General features: G+C 54.7%; 1 protein-coding gene across 1 annotated transcript in view; it reads left to right on the plus strand.

The window, feature by feature from the left end:
• The first annotated feature begins 365 nt into the window (after positions 1 to 365).
• The window catches only part of MAP9 (microtubule associated protein 9), a 238614-nt gene continuing 220586 nt past the window's right edge, over positions 366 to 18393 (plus strand). The window contains exons 1-2 of the mRNA XM_075347644.1: positions 366 to 462; positions 10994 to 11147. Of these exons, the coding sequence (XP_075203759.1) occupies positions 11067 to 11147 (81 nt within the window). The 5' untranslated portion in view covers positions 366 to 462; positions 10994 to 11066. The remainder of the gene's footprint in view (positions 463 to 10993; positions 11148 to 18393) is intronic.

Raw genomic sequence — 18393 nt, forward strand, 5'->3', positions numbered from 1 at the left:
GCCCAGGTCGCCTTATAGCCCCCGGCCACTGCCGCTATCACCGCACACAGAGCACCATGAAGCCCTACAGAGTATATCACAGCCCAGGTCGTCTTATAGCCCCCGGCCACTGCTACTATCACCACACACAGAGCACCATGAAGCCCTGCAGAGCATATCACAGCCCAGGTCGCCTTATAGCCCCGGCCACTGCAGAGCACTATGAACCAGCTTCCAATCTACAGAAGACTCGCCGGCGCCGCCTCTATGGGTCACAGAGCGCCGCGCCAGAAGTAAGCTCCGCCCCTAGAATGTCATGACGCGAGACTCCGCCCACACGCAGGAACACGTGCTTTTTCCGTTACCTTGCGTTGTTGCTTAGTAACCAACGCTGCATTACCTGCCTTGCCCCGAGAAAGGTACCATCCGTTAGCACTGGTACCGGAAAATCACCGGACGCTATTCACAGCGGAGCCATACACGGTACATACATATATACACAGCACCGAGCGGCGCTGATTCCCGTGGTCAGCCGCGGGTGTGTTTGTGCCTCTGCTGAGCCGCTGATCCCCAGCATGTAATGCTATTACACTGTGCACTGAGGGCCGGTGATGGCCGCCGCTGTCATGGATTCTGGTGATGTCTCTTCATTTGTGTGTAGTGTGCCCTTTATTAACCCCTCCCTGACTGGCGATCTCCCAGCCTCCACTTTCCCTTTTCTTCCTAGAGCAGTCAGTCTGACTTTGCGGTCAGGATTGTTATTTTACCATAAAATTTGCTAAAAAAACCAGACAGCTGCCAAATGGGATGAAGTATGGGGACACAATGTACTGCTCCCCTTGTTTTTTGGCTTTTGTTTTGACGGCGTTTATTGGTAAGAATGCCCCGGTGTCGTGATTCTGCGAGTCACTGCCATAATAATAATATTTATTCATTTTTATAGCGCTATTAATTCCACAGCACTTTACATACATCAGCAACACTGTCCCCATTGGGGCTCACAATCTAGAGTCTCTATCTGTATGTCTTTGGAGTGTGGGAGGAAACCCTCGCAAACACGGGGAGAAGATACAAACTCCTTGCAGATGTTGTCATTGGTGGGATTAGAACCCAGGACCCCAGCACTGCAAGAAAGCAATGCTAACCACTGAGCCACCGTGCCATACCAGCAATAACAAACATAGATTTGTTAATTAACTGGTGAATAAAAACATTATAAGTTCGCAAACAAAATCTTTTGCTCTCTGTCTCCATATTCTGAGACCGGTAACATTTTTATTTGCCGGTGGCGGAGCTGAGTGAGACCCCTGATGCGCTGACGTCCTCCGGGATATCAGTCTGGGCTGTATTCTATTCTTTATAGCATTTACCGAAGCCTCCTTGCACTCTGAGGCTATGTGCCCACGCTGCAGAAAATGCTCGGAATTTGCCGCGTTTTTTTCGAAGAAATTCCGCAGATTTTTCAACAATCTGCAGCACAGCTACTCCCCAGCCATTTCTATGGCATTTGGGAACTGCTGTGCCCACGCTGCGTTTTTTTCTACAGCGGAAATAATGCAGATTTCACTGCGGAAAAATCCGCAGCATGGGAATTATTCCTGCGGACTTCTCCGCAGGGTCCCATATACTTTCCTGCCTTGATAGAAGAGAACGATGTCACTTTCTCCGTCCGGTGCACAGGAGCGCGATCGATACAGGTACAGGAAGGAAGAGGTGGGCGGGGCCTGCACGAGCTCGGGTCATGTGACAGGCGGAGCTAGTGCAGGCCCGCCCACCTTCTCCAGCACAGTGCGCCAGACCCTGACAGAGTGACCCGGCCGCCGGAAAGCGAGGTGCTGCGTGATGGAGGCAAGTAATATGAATGCCCCGATCACTGCAGCACTTGTTCTGCATTGAGGATGTAGTGCCGAAGCCATGGTACTGTATCCTCAATGCAGAATGCCCGCACCACATCCGCAGGACATTCCGCAATACAACCGCAGCATGGAAACAGACAGAAGTTGTGCTGCAGTTTTCTGGGAGCTCCTGCGGATATAACCGCAGGACACTGTCCCCGTGGGCACATAGCCTAACTGTCCTTAGGTAGAGAGCAATGATGTCCCATCCTTCTGTCACTTTCTGCTGGGTCCTGTGATTGCCTGCAGTGGTCAGGGAACTGGAAAAGTGCATCATCAAACATGCCTCTGATGTCATGCCATTCCAGTCTCTCTGACCACTGCAGCCAATCAGAGGACTCAGCAGGCAAGTGACAGAGGGATGGGACGTCATAGTAGGTAGAGCGGCTTCCTCTGATCCAAGGGGCTGACAGCCGGTATGGCTGATTTTATTATTTTGAAAACATCTCAATTAACAAACATCGAAAGACGCAATTACAAGAAAACTATTTGTAAACCTGGAGTTATGTCCAAAAAGAAAGTTGCTCCGACTGATGGAGCAGATCTGATCGAACACACATATCCAGAGCAGGGAAAATAGAGACTCATCAGGTTATAATTAAAGGGATTGTTCACTACTTTAAAGGGAACCTGTCATCACTTTTTCTGGCTATAAGCTGCGGCCACCACCACAGGGCTCTTATATACAGGATTCTAACATGCTGTATATAAGAGCCCAAGCCGCTGTGACTACATAAAAATCACTTTATAATAGTTACCTAACGGTCGCGCTGCGGTGGAATTGAGCCACGGAGGTGTCTCCGTTGTCTGGTGCCGGCGCTGCCTCTTTCGGCCATCTTCGTCCTTCTTCTGAAGCCGCGGTGCATGACGCGTCTGACGTCATCCCCACTTGCCGGCATTCAGGTCCTGAGCAGGGCAGATCAAAGTATTGTAGAGCGTGTGCGCAGGACCGGCGAGTGTGTATGACGTAGACACATCATGCACCCAGACTTGAGAAGAAGGAAGACGAAGATGGCCAAAAGAGGCGGCGCCGGCACCGGACAACGGAGACGCCTCCGTGACCCAATTCCACCGCAGCGCGACTGTTAGGTAAGTATTATAAAGTGTTTTTTATGTAGTCACAGCGGCTTGGGCTCTTATATACAGCATGTTAGAATCCTGTATATAAGAGCCCTGTGGTGGTGGCCGCAGCTTATAGCCAAAAAAAGTGGTGACAAGTTCCCTTTAATATTAATGACCTCTCCTTAGGATAGGTCATCATTGTCTGATCAGCCGGGGTCCGGCACCCATCACCCCCGCTGATAAGCTGCTGTCTGCGCTGGCGGTAGCAGCCTGTGGCCGGAAATGCTCTGTTCCCAAGCTGTTCCGCCTTCTGATAGTGGCCGCTCCTGGGTACTTCACATCCGCCTCCCATTCAAATCAATGAGATATGGATGTGTAGTATCTGGTTGCGGCTACTATCAGTTGACGGAGCAGCTCCAGAACTGAGCATTTCCGGCCGCCTTCTACCGCCACCACTAATACCAGTTTATCGATGGGGTATCGGATGTTGGACCCTGGCCGATTAGACATTGATGACCTTTCCTAAGGATAGGTTATAAATGTTAAAGTAGTGGACAACCTGTTTAACCCCTTTACGACCAAGAAACATTTCCCTGCCAGTTTTTAGAAAATGTTTTACCTCAAAGAAAGAATAATTTATGGTCCCGTGCTGTAATGTCTTTATTCTCTCCCGCCCAGGAGATGTGGTATGATGAGACCATGGCCCTGTACAGTCAGGCCTGCGACACAAATCCATGCCGCCAGGACGTGTTTGTCTTTTTTTACACGTACCGGCGGCACAAAGACACGTTAAGCAATGCTACCCTATTGTAGCAGGCACACACATGTACAACCACACGAAACGTGTGTCCGTGTGCGTTTGTACGTGTGTGTGTTTTTCAAAGCGCTGACAAGTCAGTGTTTTCTCCCGCAGCACGGGTGTCACACGGCCCGCACCCGTACCACACGGGTGTAGTGTGGATGCGGTCCCGTGTGACACGCGCCGGAGAAAACACACGTGTCAGTGAAAAAAATAACAAATCTTTACTCACCTTCTCCTGCCCTCCTGTCTCTGCCGCTGATGCCACTTGCTGCCGACCGCCGCTCATTATTCTCATTGAATATTCACTTCACTGCCTGGCAGAAGCAGCAGCGGGGAGACGGGAGGGCTGGAGACCGAGGATCAGCACCACGGACAGCAGCGCGGACATCAGGAAGGACCAGGCGAGTATAATAATTACCGGTTCTACGTGTGCTATCGCGGATAGCACACGTAGAACACATGTGGCCCACACAAACCAGAGACACGTACTTACCTGCACGCAACACGCAGGGGAAATACGTGTCTTTCGGCACGTGCATGATTTTCACGTGAGTGTGGCAGAGGCCTCAGACACAGCCATTACACAGTATATAGCAGGGGCACATATATAAGATTATCTTAACACAGGAATGTTTTCTTAAACACATCTAATGGTGGAACGTATTCTTATTACAAGATCTGTTGATTAAAGGGGTGGTTCACCCATATTTTTTATTGTCTAGATCGATATTATATTGAGAAACAATGTTTCTCTCAAATACCTTATGTTGGCAATAGTGCCTGTGAGAGGCGTTATTGCAGACCGCTGCTCCCCGTCCAGTGACGTACCCGTCCAATGCTGCCACGTCACATCCGTGCGGCCGGCTGCGTTCTGAGCCCATCTTCTCCCTGCTCCTCCTCCCTCACAGCACGTCTCTTGCTTGCAGCGTTCTGCGAGGAGGGAGGAGGGAGGAGGGAGGGTGGAGCAGGAGATGTGCCGTGCTAGGAGGGAGGAGGGAGGAGGGAGGGGGGAGCAGGAGATGTGCCGTGCTAGGAGGGAGGAGGGAGGGGGGAGCAGGAGATGTGCCGTGCTAGGAGGGAGGAGGGAGGAGGGAGGGTGGAGCAGGAGATGCGCCGTGCTAGGAGGGAGGAGGGAGGAGGGAGGAGGGAGGGTGGAGCAGGAGATGTGCCGTGCTAGGAGGGAGGAGGGAGGGGGGAGCAGGAGATGTGCCGTGCTAGGAGGGAGGAGGGAGGAGGGAGGAGGGAGGGGGGAGCAGGAGATGTGCCGTGCTAGGAGGGAGGAGGGAGGAGGGAGGGTGGAGCAGGAGATGTGCCGTGCTAGGAGGGAGGGTGGAGCAGGAGATGTGCCGTGCTAGGAGGGAGGAGGGAGGGGGGAGCAGGAGATGTGCCGTGCTAGGAGGGAGGAGGGAGGAGGGAGGGTGGAGCAGGAGATGTGCCGTGCTAGGAGGGAGGAGGGAGGAGGGAGGGGGGAGCAGGAGATGTGCCGTGCTAGGAGGGAGGAGGGAGGGGGGAGCAGGAGATGTGCCGTGCTAGGAGGGAGGAGGGAGGGTGGAGCAGGAGATGTGCCGTGCTAGGAGGGAGGAGGGAGGGGGGAGCAGGAGATGTGCCGTGCTAGGAGGGAGGAGGGAGGAGGGGGGAGGAGGGAGGGGGGAGCAGGAGATGTGCCGTGCTAGGAAGAGGAGGGAGGAGGGAGGGGGGAGGAGGGAGGAGGGAGGGGGGAGCAGGGAGCAGGAGATGTGCCGTGCTAGGAGGGAGGAGGGAGGGGGGAGCAGGAGATGTGCCGTGCTAGGAGGGAGGAAGGAGGAGGGAGGGGGGAGGGGGGGAGCAGGAGATGTGCCGTGCTAGGAGGGAGGAGGGAGGGGGGAGCAGGAGATGTGCCGTGCTAGGAGGGAGGAGGGAGGAGGGAGGAGAGAGGGGGGAGCAAGGAGATGTGCCGTGCTAGGAGGGAGGAGGGAGGAGGGAGGGGGGAGCAGGAGATGTGCTGTGCTAGGAGGGAGGAGGGAGGGTGGAGCAGGAGATGTGCCATGTTAGGAGGGAGGAGGGAGGAGGGAGGGGGGAGCAGGAGATGTGCCGTGCTAGGAGGGAGGAGGGAGGAGGGAGGAGGGAGGGGGGAGCAGGAGATGTGCCGTGGGAGGAGGGAGGAGGGAGGGTGGAGCAGGAGATGTGCCGTGCTAGGAGGGAGGAGGGAGGGTGGAGCAGGAGATGTGCCGTGCTAGGAGGGAGGGGGGAGCAGGAGATGTGCCGTGCTAGGAGGGAGGAGGGAGGGGGGGAGCAGGAGATGTGCCATGGTAGGAGGGAGGAGGGAGGAGGGAGGAGGGAGGAGGGAGGGTGGAGCAGGAGATGTGCCGTGCTAGGAGGGAGGAGGGAGGAGGGAGGGGGGAGCAGGAGATGTGCCGTGCTAGGAGGGAGGAGGGAGGGTGGAGCAGGAGATGTGCCGTGCTAGGAGGGAGGAGGGAGGAGGGAGGGGGGAGCAGGAGATGTGCCGTGCTAGGAGGGAGGAGGGAGGAGGGAGGGGGGAGCAGGAGATGTGCCGTGCTAGGAGGGAGGAGGGAGGGGGGAGCAGGAGATGTGCTGTGCTAGGAGGGAGGAGGGAGGGTGGAGCAGGAGATGTGCCGTGCTAGGAAGGAGGAGGGAGGAGGGAGGAGGGAGGGGGGGAGCAGGAGATGTGCCGTGCTAGGAGGGAGGAGGGAGGGGGGAGCAGGAGATGTGCCGTGCTAGGAGGGAGGAGGGAGGGGTTAGCAGGAGATGTGCCGTGCTAGGAGGGAGGAGGGAGGGGGGAGCAGGAGATGTGCCGTGCTAGGAGGGAGGAGGGAGGAGGGAGGGTGCAGCAGGAGATGTGCCGTGCTAGGAGGGAGGAGGGAGGGGGGAGCAGGAGATGTGCCGTGCTAGGAGGGAGGAGGGAGGGGGGAGCAGGAGATGTGCCGTGCTAGGAGGGAGGAGGGAGGGGGGAGCAGGAGATGTGCCGTGCTAGGAGGGAGGAGGGAGGGTGGAGCAGGAGATGTGCCGTGCTAGGAGGGAGGAGGGAGGAGGGAGGGGGGAGCAGGAGATGTGCCGTGCTAGGAGGGAGGAGGGAGGGTGGAGCAGGAGATGTGCTGTGCTAGGAGGGAGGAGGGAGGAGGGAGGGGGGAGCAGGAGATGTGCCGTGCTAGGAGGGAGGAGGGAGGGGTTAGCAGGAGATGTGCCGTGCTAGGAGGGAGGAGGGAGGAGGGAGGGGGGAGCAGGAGATGTGCCGTGCTAGGAGGGAGGAGGGAGGAGGGAGGGTGGAGCAGATGTGCCGTGCTAGGAGGGAGGAGGGAGGGGTTAGCAGGAGATGTGCCGTGCTAGGAGGGAGGAGGGAGGGGGGGAGCAGGAGATGTGCCGTGCTAGGAGGGAGGAGGGAGGGGTTAGCAGGAGATGTGCCGTGCTAGGAGGGAGGAGGGGAGGGGGGGAGCAGGAGATGTGCCGTGCTAGGAGGGAGGAGGGAGGAGGGAGGAGGGAGGGTGGAGCAGGAGATGTGCCGTGCTAGGAGGGAGGAGGGAGGAGGGAGGAGGGAGGAGGGAGGGTGGAGCAGGAGATGTGCCGTGCTAGGAGGGAGGAGGGAGGAGGGAGGGGGGAGCAGGAGATGTGCCGTGCTAGGAGGGAGGAGGGAGGGGTTAGCAGGAGATGTGCCGTGCTAGGAGGGAGGAGGGAGGAGGGAGGGGGAGCAGGAGATGTGCCGTGCTAGGAGGGAGGAGGGAGGGAGGAGGGAGGAGGGGAGGGTGGAGCAGGAGATGTGCCGTGCTAGGAGGGAGGAGGGAGGAGGGAGGGTGGAGCAGGAGATGTGCCGTGCTAGGAGGGAGGGAGGGAGGGGGAGCAGGAGATGTGCCGTGCTAGGATGGAGGAGGGAGGAGGGAGGGGGGAGCAGGAGATGTGCCGTGCTAGGAGGGAGGAGGGAGGGGGGAGCAGGAGATGTGCCGTGCTAGGATGGAGGAGGGAGGAGGGAGGGGGGAGGAGGGAGGAGGGAGGGGGGAGCAGGAGATGTGCCGTGCTAGGAGGGAGGAGGGAGGGGGGAGCAGGAGATGTGCCATGCTAGGAGGGAGGAGGGAGGAGGGAGGAGGGAGGGGGGAGCAGGAGATGTGCCGTGCTAGGAGGGAGGAGGGAGGAGGGAAGGGGGAGCAGGAGATGTGCCGTGCTAGGAGGGAGGAGGGAGGGGGGAGGGGGGAGCAGGAGATGTGCCGTGCTAGGAGGGAGGAGGGAGGAGGGAGGGGGGAGCAGGAGATGTGCCGTGCTAGGAGGGAGCAGGAGATGCGTCGTGCTGTGCTAGGAGGGAGGAGGGAGGAGGAGGAGGGGGGAGCAAATGGGCTGTGACAGCAGTGAAACACCGCTCACAGCTCAGAGTCTGGAAGACTGTAGCTGGCCGCACGGATGTGACGTGGCAGCATTGGACGGGTACGTCACTGGACGGGGAGCAGCGGTCTGCAATAACGCCTCTCACAGGCACTATTGACAACATAAGGTATTTGAGAGAAACATTGTTTCTCAATATAATATCGATCTAGACAATAAAAAATATGGGTGAACCATCCCTTTAAAATGAAATTTGTTTGTGTGGAAAGCCCTTTTTTGAGGCGACACCTCTTAATTAAGCAGGGGTGCATGACTCCACCATGCCTCTTCATCAAGATAGCCTTTTTCCACTCTGGTCCTGATGAATCGGGGACTTTGAGTGCAGATTTTGATGGAATAGTGCTTGGGTGCCATTTGTAGAGCCCCTGAGGTGTCAGAACATTAGAAACCCCCAAAATGACCCAATTTTGAAAATGACATCATTTAGTGACTATTTTGTTTGTGATTTCCAGAAATTAGCACACAGAGGATGTTAGGCTAGTTTCACACTTGCGTTGAACGGTATCTGTTACATATAGTGGCACAACGGATGCAACGGATGCTGCAAAACAACGGAATCCGTTTTGATTTTTTTTTTTTTTTTTTTTTACAGTTTTACCGGCGGCAGACTATTGTGAACGATCAGCTGATCGCTCCCTGCAGCCGGCCGCCGGGTGATCAGTTGATCGCTCCCAGTAGCCGGCCGCCGGGTGATCAGCTGATCGCTCCCTGCAGCCGGCCGCCGGGTGATCAGCTGATCGCTCCCTGCAGCCGGTCGCCAGGTGATCAGCTGATCGCTCCCTGCAGCCGGTCGCCGGGTGATCAGCTGATCGCTCCCTGCAGCCGGACGCCGGGTGATCAGCTGATCGCTCCCTGCAGCCGGCCGCCGGGTGATCAGCTGAGCGCTGTCACTTGCCGGTGCCCGGGCATGTCGGCGGCTGGTCGCTCAGCTGAGCGCTGTCACTTGCCGACGGCCGGGCGCTCAGCTGCACGATCGGCCACCGCGAGCCAAAATAAAGTTTGTGATTTAAAAAAAAAAAAAAAGAGCATGCGCAGTGAAATCCAGAGGATTCCGCTGCTCAAAACAACGTTACATGCTGCGTTCCTCCCGCTGGGCGGAAACAACGGAGCGTCGCCCACCGGAAGCAACGCAGGTCCTTTTGGTATAATCCGTCAACCATTCAAGTCTATGGGAAACAGCGGAATCCGTTAACGGATTCCGCTGTTTTCCAAAAGGGCGGATTTTAACGGAAGGAAAACAACGCATGTGTGAAAGTACCCTTACAGAGTGAATCTTCCATGTGACTGCCCCATACATTGTGCCCAGCTTGTGCTTCTGGAGACGCGCACCCCATAAATTATTCAGTGGGTTCTTCTCCTTACACCTTCACATAACATGTGGCCAGTAACACAGTTTGGCTGACTAGTAGGAAGCCATTTGACTTTGGGACGCAGATATGAATAGATTTTGTTAGAGTCATGTCATTTTTCCAGAGCCTGTATGCTACTAGTAAGGTAGCAACCCCTTAGTTTTCTGTCGACAGAGGGTGAACCTTAATGGGGAGTGTTTTTTGTGGGTTGAGTTGAAGCTTTTTTTCATATTTCAGGCTACATAACATAGTTTTATCACTCCTATTCTGCGGTCACAGAAGCGTACGTCCTTTCATGCAAGAGAATCGGATTGTTTATGTTATCGACAATCTGCTCAAACGTCGATCCAAGTTTGTGCCGGGTCTCAGCTTAGTATGATCCGATTCTCTAGAAGGAATCACAGGTGAGGAGAGGAGAAGATGGAGAACAAAATTTCTCCATCTTCTCTATTCTATGAGTCCGAGGAAAATCTAACTGCACTTGGATGTCATCTGAGTGCAGTCTGACGATTTCCACGTAGCCATAGACTTATATGGGTGCTCGTAATCCGATTTGCGCTCCTACAGGAATGAGGACAACCCCCCCACTAATTTGCACATCCTCATAGTATAACATTGGGGCAAGTGCTACCTGATAATGTATCAGATAGCACTCTGCTCCATTCAAGATGAGGCTGCAGAGCCCAGTCATCGGGCTTCCAAAGCTCGGATCTAGGGATCGCTGTGGGCCAGGCCGCTGGGATATGGGGTAACTTAATTTTGTTGGCATAACCTTGTAAGAGTTTATGGGTGAGTAGGTAGCAGCCACATTAATTTAACATTCATTGTTAATTGTCCCATGGTTTTGTGGGTAAAACTGAAGTTTAACTGCAAAAATATAAAGTCCTTAACAAAACTGCGACATTTTTGTGGTGTTACTGCCTGCAAATGTACTTTTAGGCCATACTGTTGCCTAGTGTGCACTTAGTTTTTACAGGATATGACAAAATGCCTTCTTGGGGATGCACCCCTAATGTGTGGTTGGGGTCCACCAATTCCCCAGTTCTGTGGAGACGTGGCGGTACTGAAGCGCAGCCAGCCACCTGTGCATTAGGGATGAGTGAACACTACCATGCTCGGGTGCTCAGTACTCGTAACCAGGATTTTGACGCACGGGTGGTTTTGACTTGTGTACAGAGTATAATGGAAGTCAATGGGAAGCTCAAGTATTTTTCCCAAAGCTCTTCCGGTCAAATGTTCGAGTTCACCATTGACTTCTTTTATACTCAGGTCGAGCCCATCCGAGCGTCAAAATGCTTGTTTCAAGTACTGTGCACCCGAGCATGATGATGATCGCTCATCACTACTCTCCATCCACTCAAACCTATGGGGAATGTGCTGGATGCAGATTTGTGAGTGAGGCCAGGTGACATTTGCATGTAGCTGTATAATGGCCCCAGTGTCAGTGGTGGCGGTGGGCTCTTGGCCCCCCAGTCTGACAATTCCTGGCCCTGTATCTTCTTTGCCTTCACATGAATTCATGGTGTTTGTTTTCCTTGCAGGTTAAGTAACAGGAAGGGAAAGCACGGACATAACGCCCCTCACCTATAAGAAACCTTTTGTCTGCTTTGAACTATGGATGACGACGATGAAAACCTCTCCACGTTCCTGGCTTACACAAAGAGCCCTAAGACAACAAAAAGAACTTCCTTCCAGGTCTGGATTTCTGGTTTTACTCTTTGCTTAATTCAAGCTGGGAATGATTTGCACTTATTGTCAGGTCTGATACTGTCACATATTCAGTACATCCGGGTAGTGAGGCCGCACTGTCGTATACTGTCATATCTCGAGGATCCTGAACACTGGTCTCTATTGTACTGATGGGCACAGTTATTGTACCGCCCCGCGCTCGGCTGCAGCCGAGCCGCTCGGGTCCAGGCTCGTTTAGTGGGTGGCTTGAGCGCCTCCGGACCCTGGGGTCACGTCGTTCTGCAAGGGGATGCTGGCGATCTCAATGGGGGTGGTTAGGTAGGTGTACGGCTGGAGCCGTGTTTGAGTTCGTGACGCCACCCACGGGACATGGTGAAGGTGTAGACACTCTCGCTGCAGTTACGGGTGGAACCCGGGGGAGATAGTCGTGCAGCAAGATGTTAACCCCTCCGTGGGCAGGGATGGTGGCCCCAGGACCCGCATGGGGAGAGTGACAGTTGGGCGGTGCGCGGCCGGAAGGCACTGTTGTACACAATTACTGACACACTCAAGTCTCTGATGAACAAAGTTGATGGTGGTCGGTGCCCGCAGCCGGCTGCGTCTTGTCCCCCACCCGGGTTGGTGGTCTTGACCTTTCTCCTGCACCTCTTTATGTTTGTGTTGACTGCCTGTGCCTTAGCAGTGGGAGTCCACTCTCTGGCTGTGTATGTACCGGTGGAGTCCGTTTGCCCGCAGGCGCTGGCCCGTGGGATCTCTCTGCCTGTGCAGTGGCTTTCTATCCCCCTCGGTGGGCTGTTGCCTTTTTTCGGGTCTTGGGATGGGAAAGGACCTAAGGTCCAGACCTCAATCAGTGAATTCGACGTGGTCCAGTGGCTTCTGGGCCTCGTTCTGGGTGTGAGTACCCCCTTGTGCTCCGGTTTCCAGTCGGTTCCCCAGTTCGGTACCGGCGGGCCACTACCCTGTCCTGGTCCCTTACGGTTCCACCTGGCCGTCTTCCGGGCTCCTGCAGGCCAGGCCACCGCCTGCCTCCTAGCCAAGGTACCAGGGCTACGACCCTGGCACCTGTCAGTTTCTGCTGCAGACCTGTCACCACAGGCTTGCTGCACACTCCTCTCTACTCCACTTCACTTCACTGACAACTGAACTGAACTGACTGTGAACTTGAACTGCCCACTGTTCTCCTGCCTCAGGCCCTTTGGACTACTCGGTGGGCGTGGCCAACTGCCTGGCTCCGCCCCCTGGTGTGACCATCAAGCTCGGAGGGAGGTGATTAGGTTTTAGTGTGGTTGGCTGCTGTTACCTTTTTAGGTTGGAGGGGTGTTATGCAAGGGCCTACCTGTGACTACCTGGCTAGTCCAGGGCGTCACATTCCCCCTTGGTTTAATACAGACCATCCGCGGGCTGTCCGACCACCACCGTTTCTTTTAACTGAAAAAGATAAATACATATACAACTATAATAACATTATTTACATTTTTCAAGTATACGTGAGAGTTCTTCCCTTGTGGGAGGCATTTTGCTTAAATGTTTCAAACATTTTTATTAACCGGGAACGGGACGGGACCGGGTCCTTTCAGTCACCCACCCAAACAAACCTAGACCTTGGTGCCACCGCTAAGCAATAGTGCGCACCCCTTTTTCCCAGTCCAGGAAACAGGAACGAGTCCGGGTATTGCCCAAATGGGCCGGGTAAAAAGTTGTCTTACTGGGTGGGGGCAGCAGTGGTGGTGAAGCGGGGTCACAGGTGGTAGAGGTTGTGCTGGCAGCCGCGGCGGGTCCGTGGTGGCAGCAACAGTCAGTGGCGGCAGCCGCGGTGGGTCCGTGGCGGCGGGTGAGTGGTGGAGCAGGCCGGTGCGGTGAGTGTCCCAGTCTGTCTGCGGTCTCGGTTCAAATGATGGCGCCTGGAGTGGCGCATGGGCAGATGGAGCTCCAATCCAAGGGCTCCATTTGCGCACGCGCTAACTCCCGGAGCGGCGCGTGCGAAGATGGAGTTCTCATCCAAGAGCTCCATCTGTGTACGCGCTGACTCCCGGCGCCATCATTTGAAACAAGGACCGCTGACACACTGGGACACCTGCCACACAGCCACCCGCATGCACAGAGTGGCAGCCAGCAGGCCTCCTGCACGCACGCAAAGAGAGGTAGCCAGCCTCCAGGACAGAGAGGCAGCAGGCACCCGGCTGCCCGCATGCAACCACAGGCACCCGGCTGCCCGCATGCAGCCACAGGCACCCGGCTGCCTACATGCAGCCACAGGCACCCGGCTGCCCGCACGCAGCCACAGGCACCCGGCCGCCTAAACGCACCCGGTCGCTGCAGAGACAGCCCCCCCGGTAAGCTATATTCAGATTTTCCGCATCGGCACTTTTTTTTTGGAGGAAAAGTTCATCTATTAATCCGAAAAATACGGTACTTACCTCCCAGACTGGTGCTGCTCTTCCGATGTTGGCTTAGTTTCTCCCAAAGGTTATGTCACATTGTTAAGTCCCATGACCACTGCATGGCTGCAACCCTTCAGTATTCCATCATGGCTAAAGTCCTTAAAGGGAACCACGAGCAGTTCTAGGTGCATATTGCTAATTTCTGCCTAACTGCCTCAGGCTATAGTAGCATACATAAAGAGATCTTTAGAAAAAGTATTTCTAGATATCCTTTATGAAATGCTAATGAGCGCAGGAATTAGTCGCAAGGGTGTTAGTTCCTGCACTCATTCCATCCTTGTAGCATGTTAGCACACCCACAGGGGCGTGCAAACATGTTATTCAATGCTCATTACCCACTGTCATCGGTGGTGATGCGTGTACTTGTGTCCATTGGCACCACCTCTCAGACTCCGGGCTTAGGATCAGTGTGCATGATCAGAAGCCACAGAACTTCCGGTCATGCGCACTAGACCTCTCTGAAGCTGGGACGCGTTCATAGTGCACATAACCGGAAGTGCGGTGGCTTCTGATCATGTGCACTGACAATAAGCCCGGCGTCTGAGAGGTGGTGACTACAGACACAGGTATGTGCGTCACCACCGATGACAGTGGGTAATGAGCATTGAATAGCATGTTAGTACACCCCTGTGGGCGTGCTAACATACTGAGAGGGCGGAATGAGCACAGGAACTTATGCCTTTGCGACTAGTCCCTGCGATCATTAGCATATCATAAAGGATCTCTAGAAATACTTTTTCTAAAGATCTCTTTCTGTATGCTACTATAGCCTGAGGCAGTTAGGCAGGGATTAGAAACTTGCACCAAGAACTGGTCGTGGTTCTGGATGCATATGCACTTGACAGGTTCCCTTTAAAGGGCACCTGTCAGTAGGTTTTTTGCTACTTATCTGACCGCATTGTGCACCCGGAATCCCGGGCTCGAGTCCGGCACCCGGGCATCTTTGAATCTGCTCAGCATTAGACATAATAAAAAGTAGCCATTACTACTCTGTTCCTTTCTGCCTATGTTGGTGTTCTGCAGCCACGATGATACATTCTCATGAGCACTGCAGCCAATCACTAGCCTCATAGAAAAATAGAAGAAGGGCAGCACTCTTCGGTTATGTGGGACTGTTTTATTTTCCGATGCTGACAGGTGAAACAGACATGAGGGAATGGAGGGAGGGGAGCACGAGGACGACGGTACTGTTTCGCACCTCTAGGGGTGCTTTCACGGGTCCATACACTGTATGGACCCGTGAAAGCACCCCTAGAGGTGCGAAACGGTACCGTCGTCCTCGTGCTCCCCTCCCTCCATTCCCTCATGTCTGTTTCACCTGTCAGCATTGGAAAATAAAACAGTCCCACATAACCGAAGAGTGCTGCCCTTCTTCTATTTTTCTATGAATTTATATGCTTTGGCTGGGCAATAGCACCTCGGTTGGAGACTTCATCTTCCATCAGATCAGGAAAAGATCCAGGAGTATACCCGGCACGCCAAGCAAAATTTCTTCAGCGCTCTATTGGGAGACCCAGACGATTGGGGGTATAGCTACTGCCCTCTGGAGGCCACACAAAGCACTACATTAAAAGTGCAAGGCCCCTCCCCCTCTGGCTATACCCCCCCGTGGTATCACGGGTTCTCCAGTTTTAGCTTTGTGTGCGAAGGAGGTCAGACATTCCATGCATAGCTCCACAGATTTTAGTCAGCAGTAGCTGCTGACTGTTTCGGATGGAAGAAAAGAGGACACATATAGTGTCCCCAGCATGCTCCCTTCTCACCCCTGGATGGTGTTGTAAGGTTGAGGTACCTATTGCTGGTACAGGGCTGGAGCCTGACATGCTGTTTTCCTTCCACATCCCCTGGTAGGGCTCTGTGGAAGTGGGATCCTGCCGGCCTCTCAGCTCTGATGCCGGGCTCCATCCACAGACCCATTAGAACCTGATGGAGACGGAGCAGGAGTACGATCAGGGACAGGCCCTGCATCATACAGGTACTCTGTGTCCCCGGCAGGCACAGACACACTCCGGGCTGGCTGGGTGTTGTAGTGCGCCGGGGACCGCAACGTGGAGTTGGTGTCCCTACAGATTACTGGGGGATTGTTTGTGTTTGGGAACGCAGCGCCGACCCCCTCTGGACCGGGCGGCGCTGCTGTGACTTGTGGTGCGCCGGGGATCCGCCGTCCGCGCTTTTACGGCGGCGGCGGTTATAAATTTAGTCCCCGGCTTTTTGGGCCTAGGACGCCGGCAGCTCCGATTCGTTCCCGCCCCCACCCTGTCATTCAGGGTAGGGGAGAGACGCTGTTCGCTAGCAGCGACGAGGGCTGGAGCCTGATTTACATGCTCCAGCCCTCTCACTTGGCACAGAGGGAAGCAGGCTTCCCGCTCTTGGCCAGGAACGCCCAGGGCCCGCCCCCCTTCCTCTCTCGAGACGCCGGCAGCCATTACATGCATGCCTGGCTGGAGGAAGGACGCAAGGCTCTGGGAGACCTGGACTAGGGGCTATCTGGCGACCACACACCCGCTTTTTAAGCGGGCGGTAAGCGATTTTTCTGTGCTGGTCCCTCTAGTGCCTCACTGTGTATCAGTGTACTGGGTACAGATATATAGTTATTGTATTTCTTGCACTGTGAGGTGCGCTTCTGGCTGCATATCCCAGATCGTTCTGTGGAAGCAGCAACATGTCATCCTCAAAACGCAAGGCGGCCAAGGCAAAAAGGGCTGTGTATACTGCGTGTGCTGCATGTGGGGCTAATCTACCAGCAGGCTCCGATGACCCCCATTGTGTGCAATGCTCCGACCCGGTGCTGCTTCGCCAGCCGGAGTCAGGAGAGGTAGTGACCCAGGCTGAGACGCTTGTAAGTTCTGCCCCGGTGACAGGGACGGACTTTGCAGTTTTTGCAGATAATATGTCTGTATCTATGGCAAAAATCCTTGAGACCTTGCAATCTATGCATGGGGCTCAGTCTCTGGGCACGGCGAGGCCTCTGTCCTCAGGTCCCCCTTACTTGGAATGTATCCAGCCCACAGGGGGGTCCCCGGCTTCACAGGCCGAGGATTATGACTCAGATGATGGCCCCAGCCACCCTAAGCGAGCTCGCTGGGAAAGACCCTCGACGTCTTCACACTGCTCAGGGTCTCAGCGCAATCAGTCTCCCTGTGATGTGTCTGATGAGAGTGATCAGGAATCCACTCCTGGAACCCCTCTCAACCTGGATACCCCTGATGGGGATGCCATGGTAAACGACCTTATCTCAGCCATCAATAGGCTGTTGGATATTTCTCCCCCAGCCCCTTCAGCAGAAGAGGCGGCTGCGGAGCAGGAAAAGTTTCGTTTCCTTTATCCCAAGCGTAAATTGAGTGCTTTGTTAGATCACTCTGACTTCAGAGAATCAATCCAGAAGCACGACGCTCACCCAGAAAGGCGTTTCTCTAAACGATCTAAAGATACGCGTTTCCCTTTCCCCCCTGAGGTGGTCAAGCGCTGGACACAGTGTCCAAAGGTAGACCCCCCGATTTCCAAACTTGCAGCTAGATCCATAGTTGCAGTGGAGGATGGCGCTTCACTTAAAGATGCCAATGACAGACAGATGGACCTTTGGTTAAAATCTGTCTATGAAGCTATAGGCGCGTCGTTTGCTCCGGCATTCGCAGCCGTATGGGCACTCCAGGCTATTTCAGCTGGCTTAGCAAAAGTGGATGCTATCATGCATCCAGCAGTGCCGCAAGTGGCGCACCTTACCACGCAGATGTCGGCGTTTGCGTCTTACGCTATCAATGCGGTCCTAGAATCTACCAGTCGCACCTCAATGGCGTCCGCCAATTCGGTAGTTTTGCGCAGAGCCTTGTGGTTAAAGGACTGGAAAGCAGATGCTGGTTCCAAAAAATGTTTAACCAGTTTGCCTTTGTCTAGAGATAGACTGTTTGGCGAGCCATTGGCTGACATCATTAAGCAGTCCAAGGGTAAAGACTCCTCTTTACCACAACCCAGAACATCCAAACCTCAGCAGAAAAAGTGGCAGCAGAGGTTTCAGTCCTTTCGAGGTTCGGGCAAGACACCATTTACCTCGTCCAAAGGGACTCAGAGGACGCAAAGAAACTCAGATTCGTGGCGGACTCACACACGCCCCAAGAAAGCAAATGGAGGTACCGCTTCCAAAGCGGCTACCTCATGACTTCCAGCCCCCCCCCTCCGCATCGCCGGTCGGGGGCAGGCTCTCCCGCTTTTCCGGCATTTGGATGTCACAGGTCAAAGACCGGTGGGTGACGGACATTTTGTCTCGCGGGTACAGAATCGAGTTCAATTCTCGTCCTCCAGCTCGGTTCTTCAGAACCTCCCCACATCCAGACCGAGCAGATGCTCTGCTGCAGGCGGTGGATTCCCTAAAAGCGGAAGGAGTGGTTATCCCAGTCCCTCCTCAGGAACAAGGGCATGGGTTTTACTCCAATCTCTTTGTGGTTCCAAAAAAGGACGGCTCGTTCCGTCCTGTTCTGGACCTAAAACGGCTCAACAAACATGTGCACGCCAGGAGGTTCCGGATGGAAACCCTCCGCTCTGTCATTGCCTCAATGTCCAGAGGAGACTTCCTTGCCTCAATAGACATCAAAGATGCTTATCTCCACGTGCCAATTGCTACAGAACATCAACGTTTTCTACGTTTTGTGATAGGAGACGACCATTTTCAGTTCGTAGCTCTTCCATTTGGTCTGGCGACAGCCCCACGGGTCTTCACCAAGGTCATGGCGGCGGTGGTAGCAGTCTTGCACTCTCAGGGACACTCGGTGATCCCTTACCTAGACGACTTATTGGTCAAAGCTCCCTCTCAGGAG

This window comes from Anomaloglossus baeobatrachus, chromosome 1 (assembly GCF_048569485.1).
Source record: "Anomaloglossus baeobatrachus isolate aAnoBae1 chromosome 1, aAnoBae1.hap1, whole genome shotgun sequence".
Taxonomy (NCBI): domain Eukaryota; kingdom Metazoa; phylum Chordata; class Amphibia; order Anura; family Aromobatidae; genus Anomaloglossus; species Anomaloglossus baeobatrachus.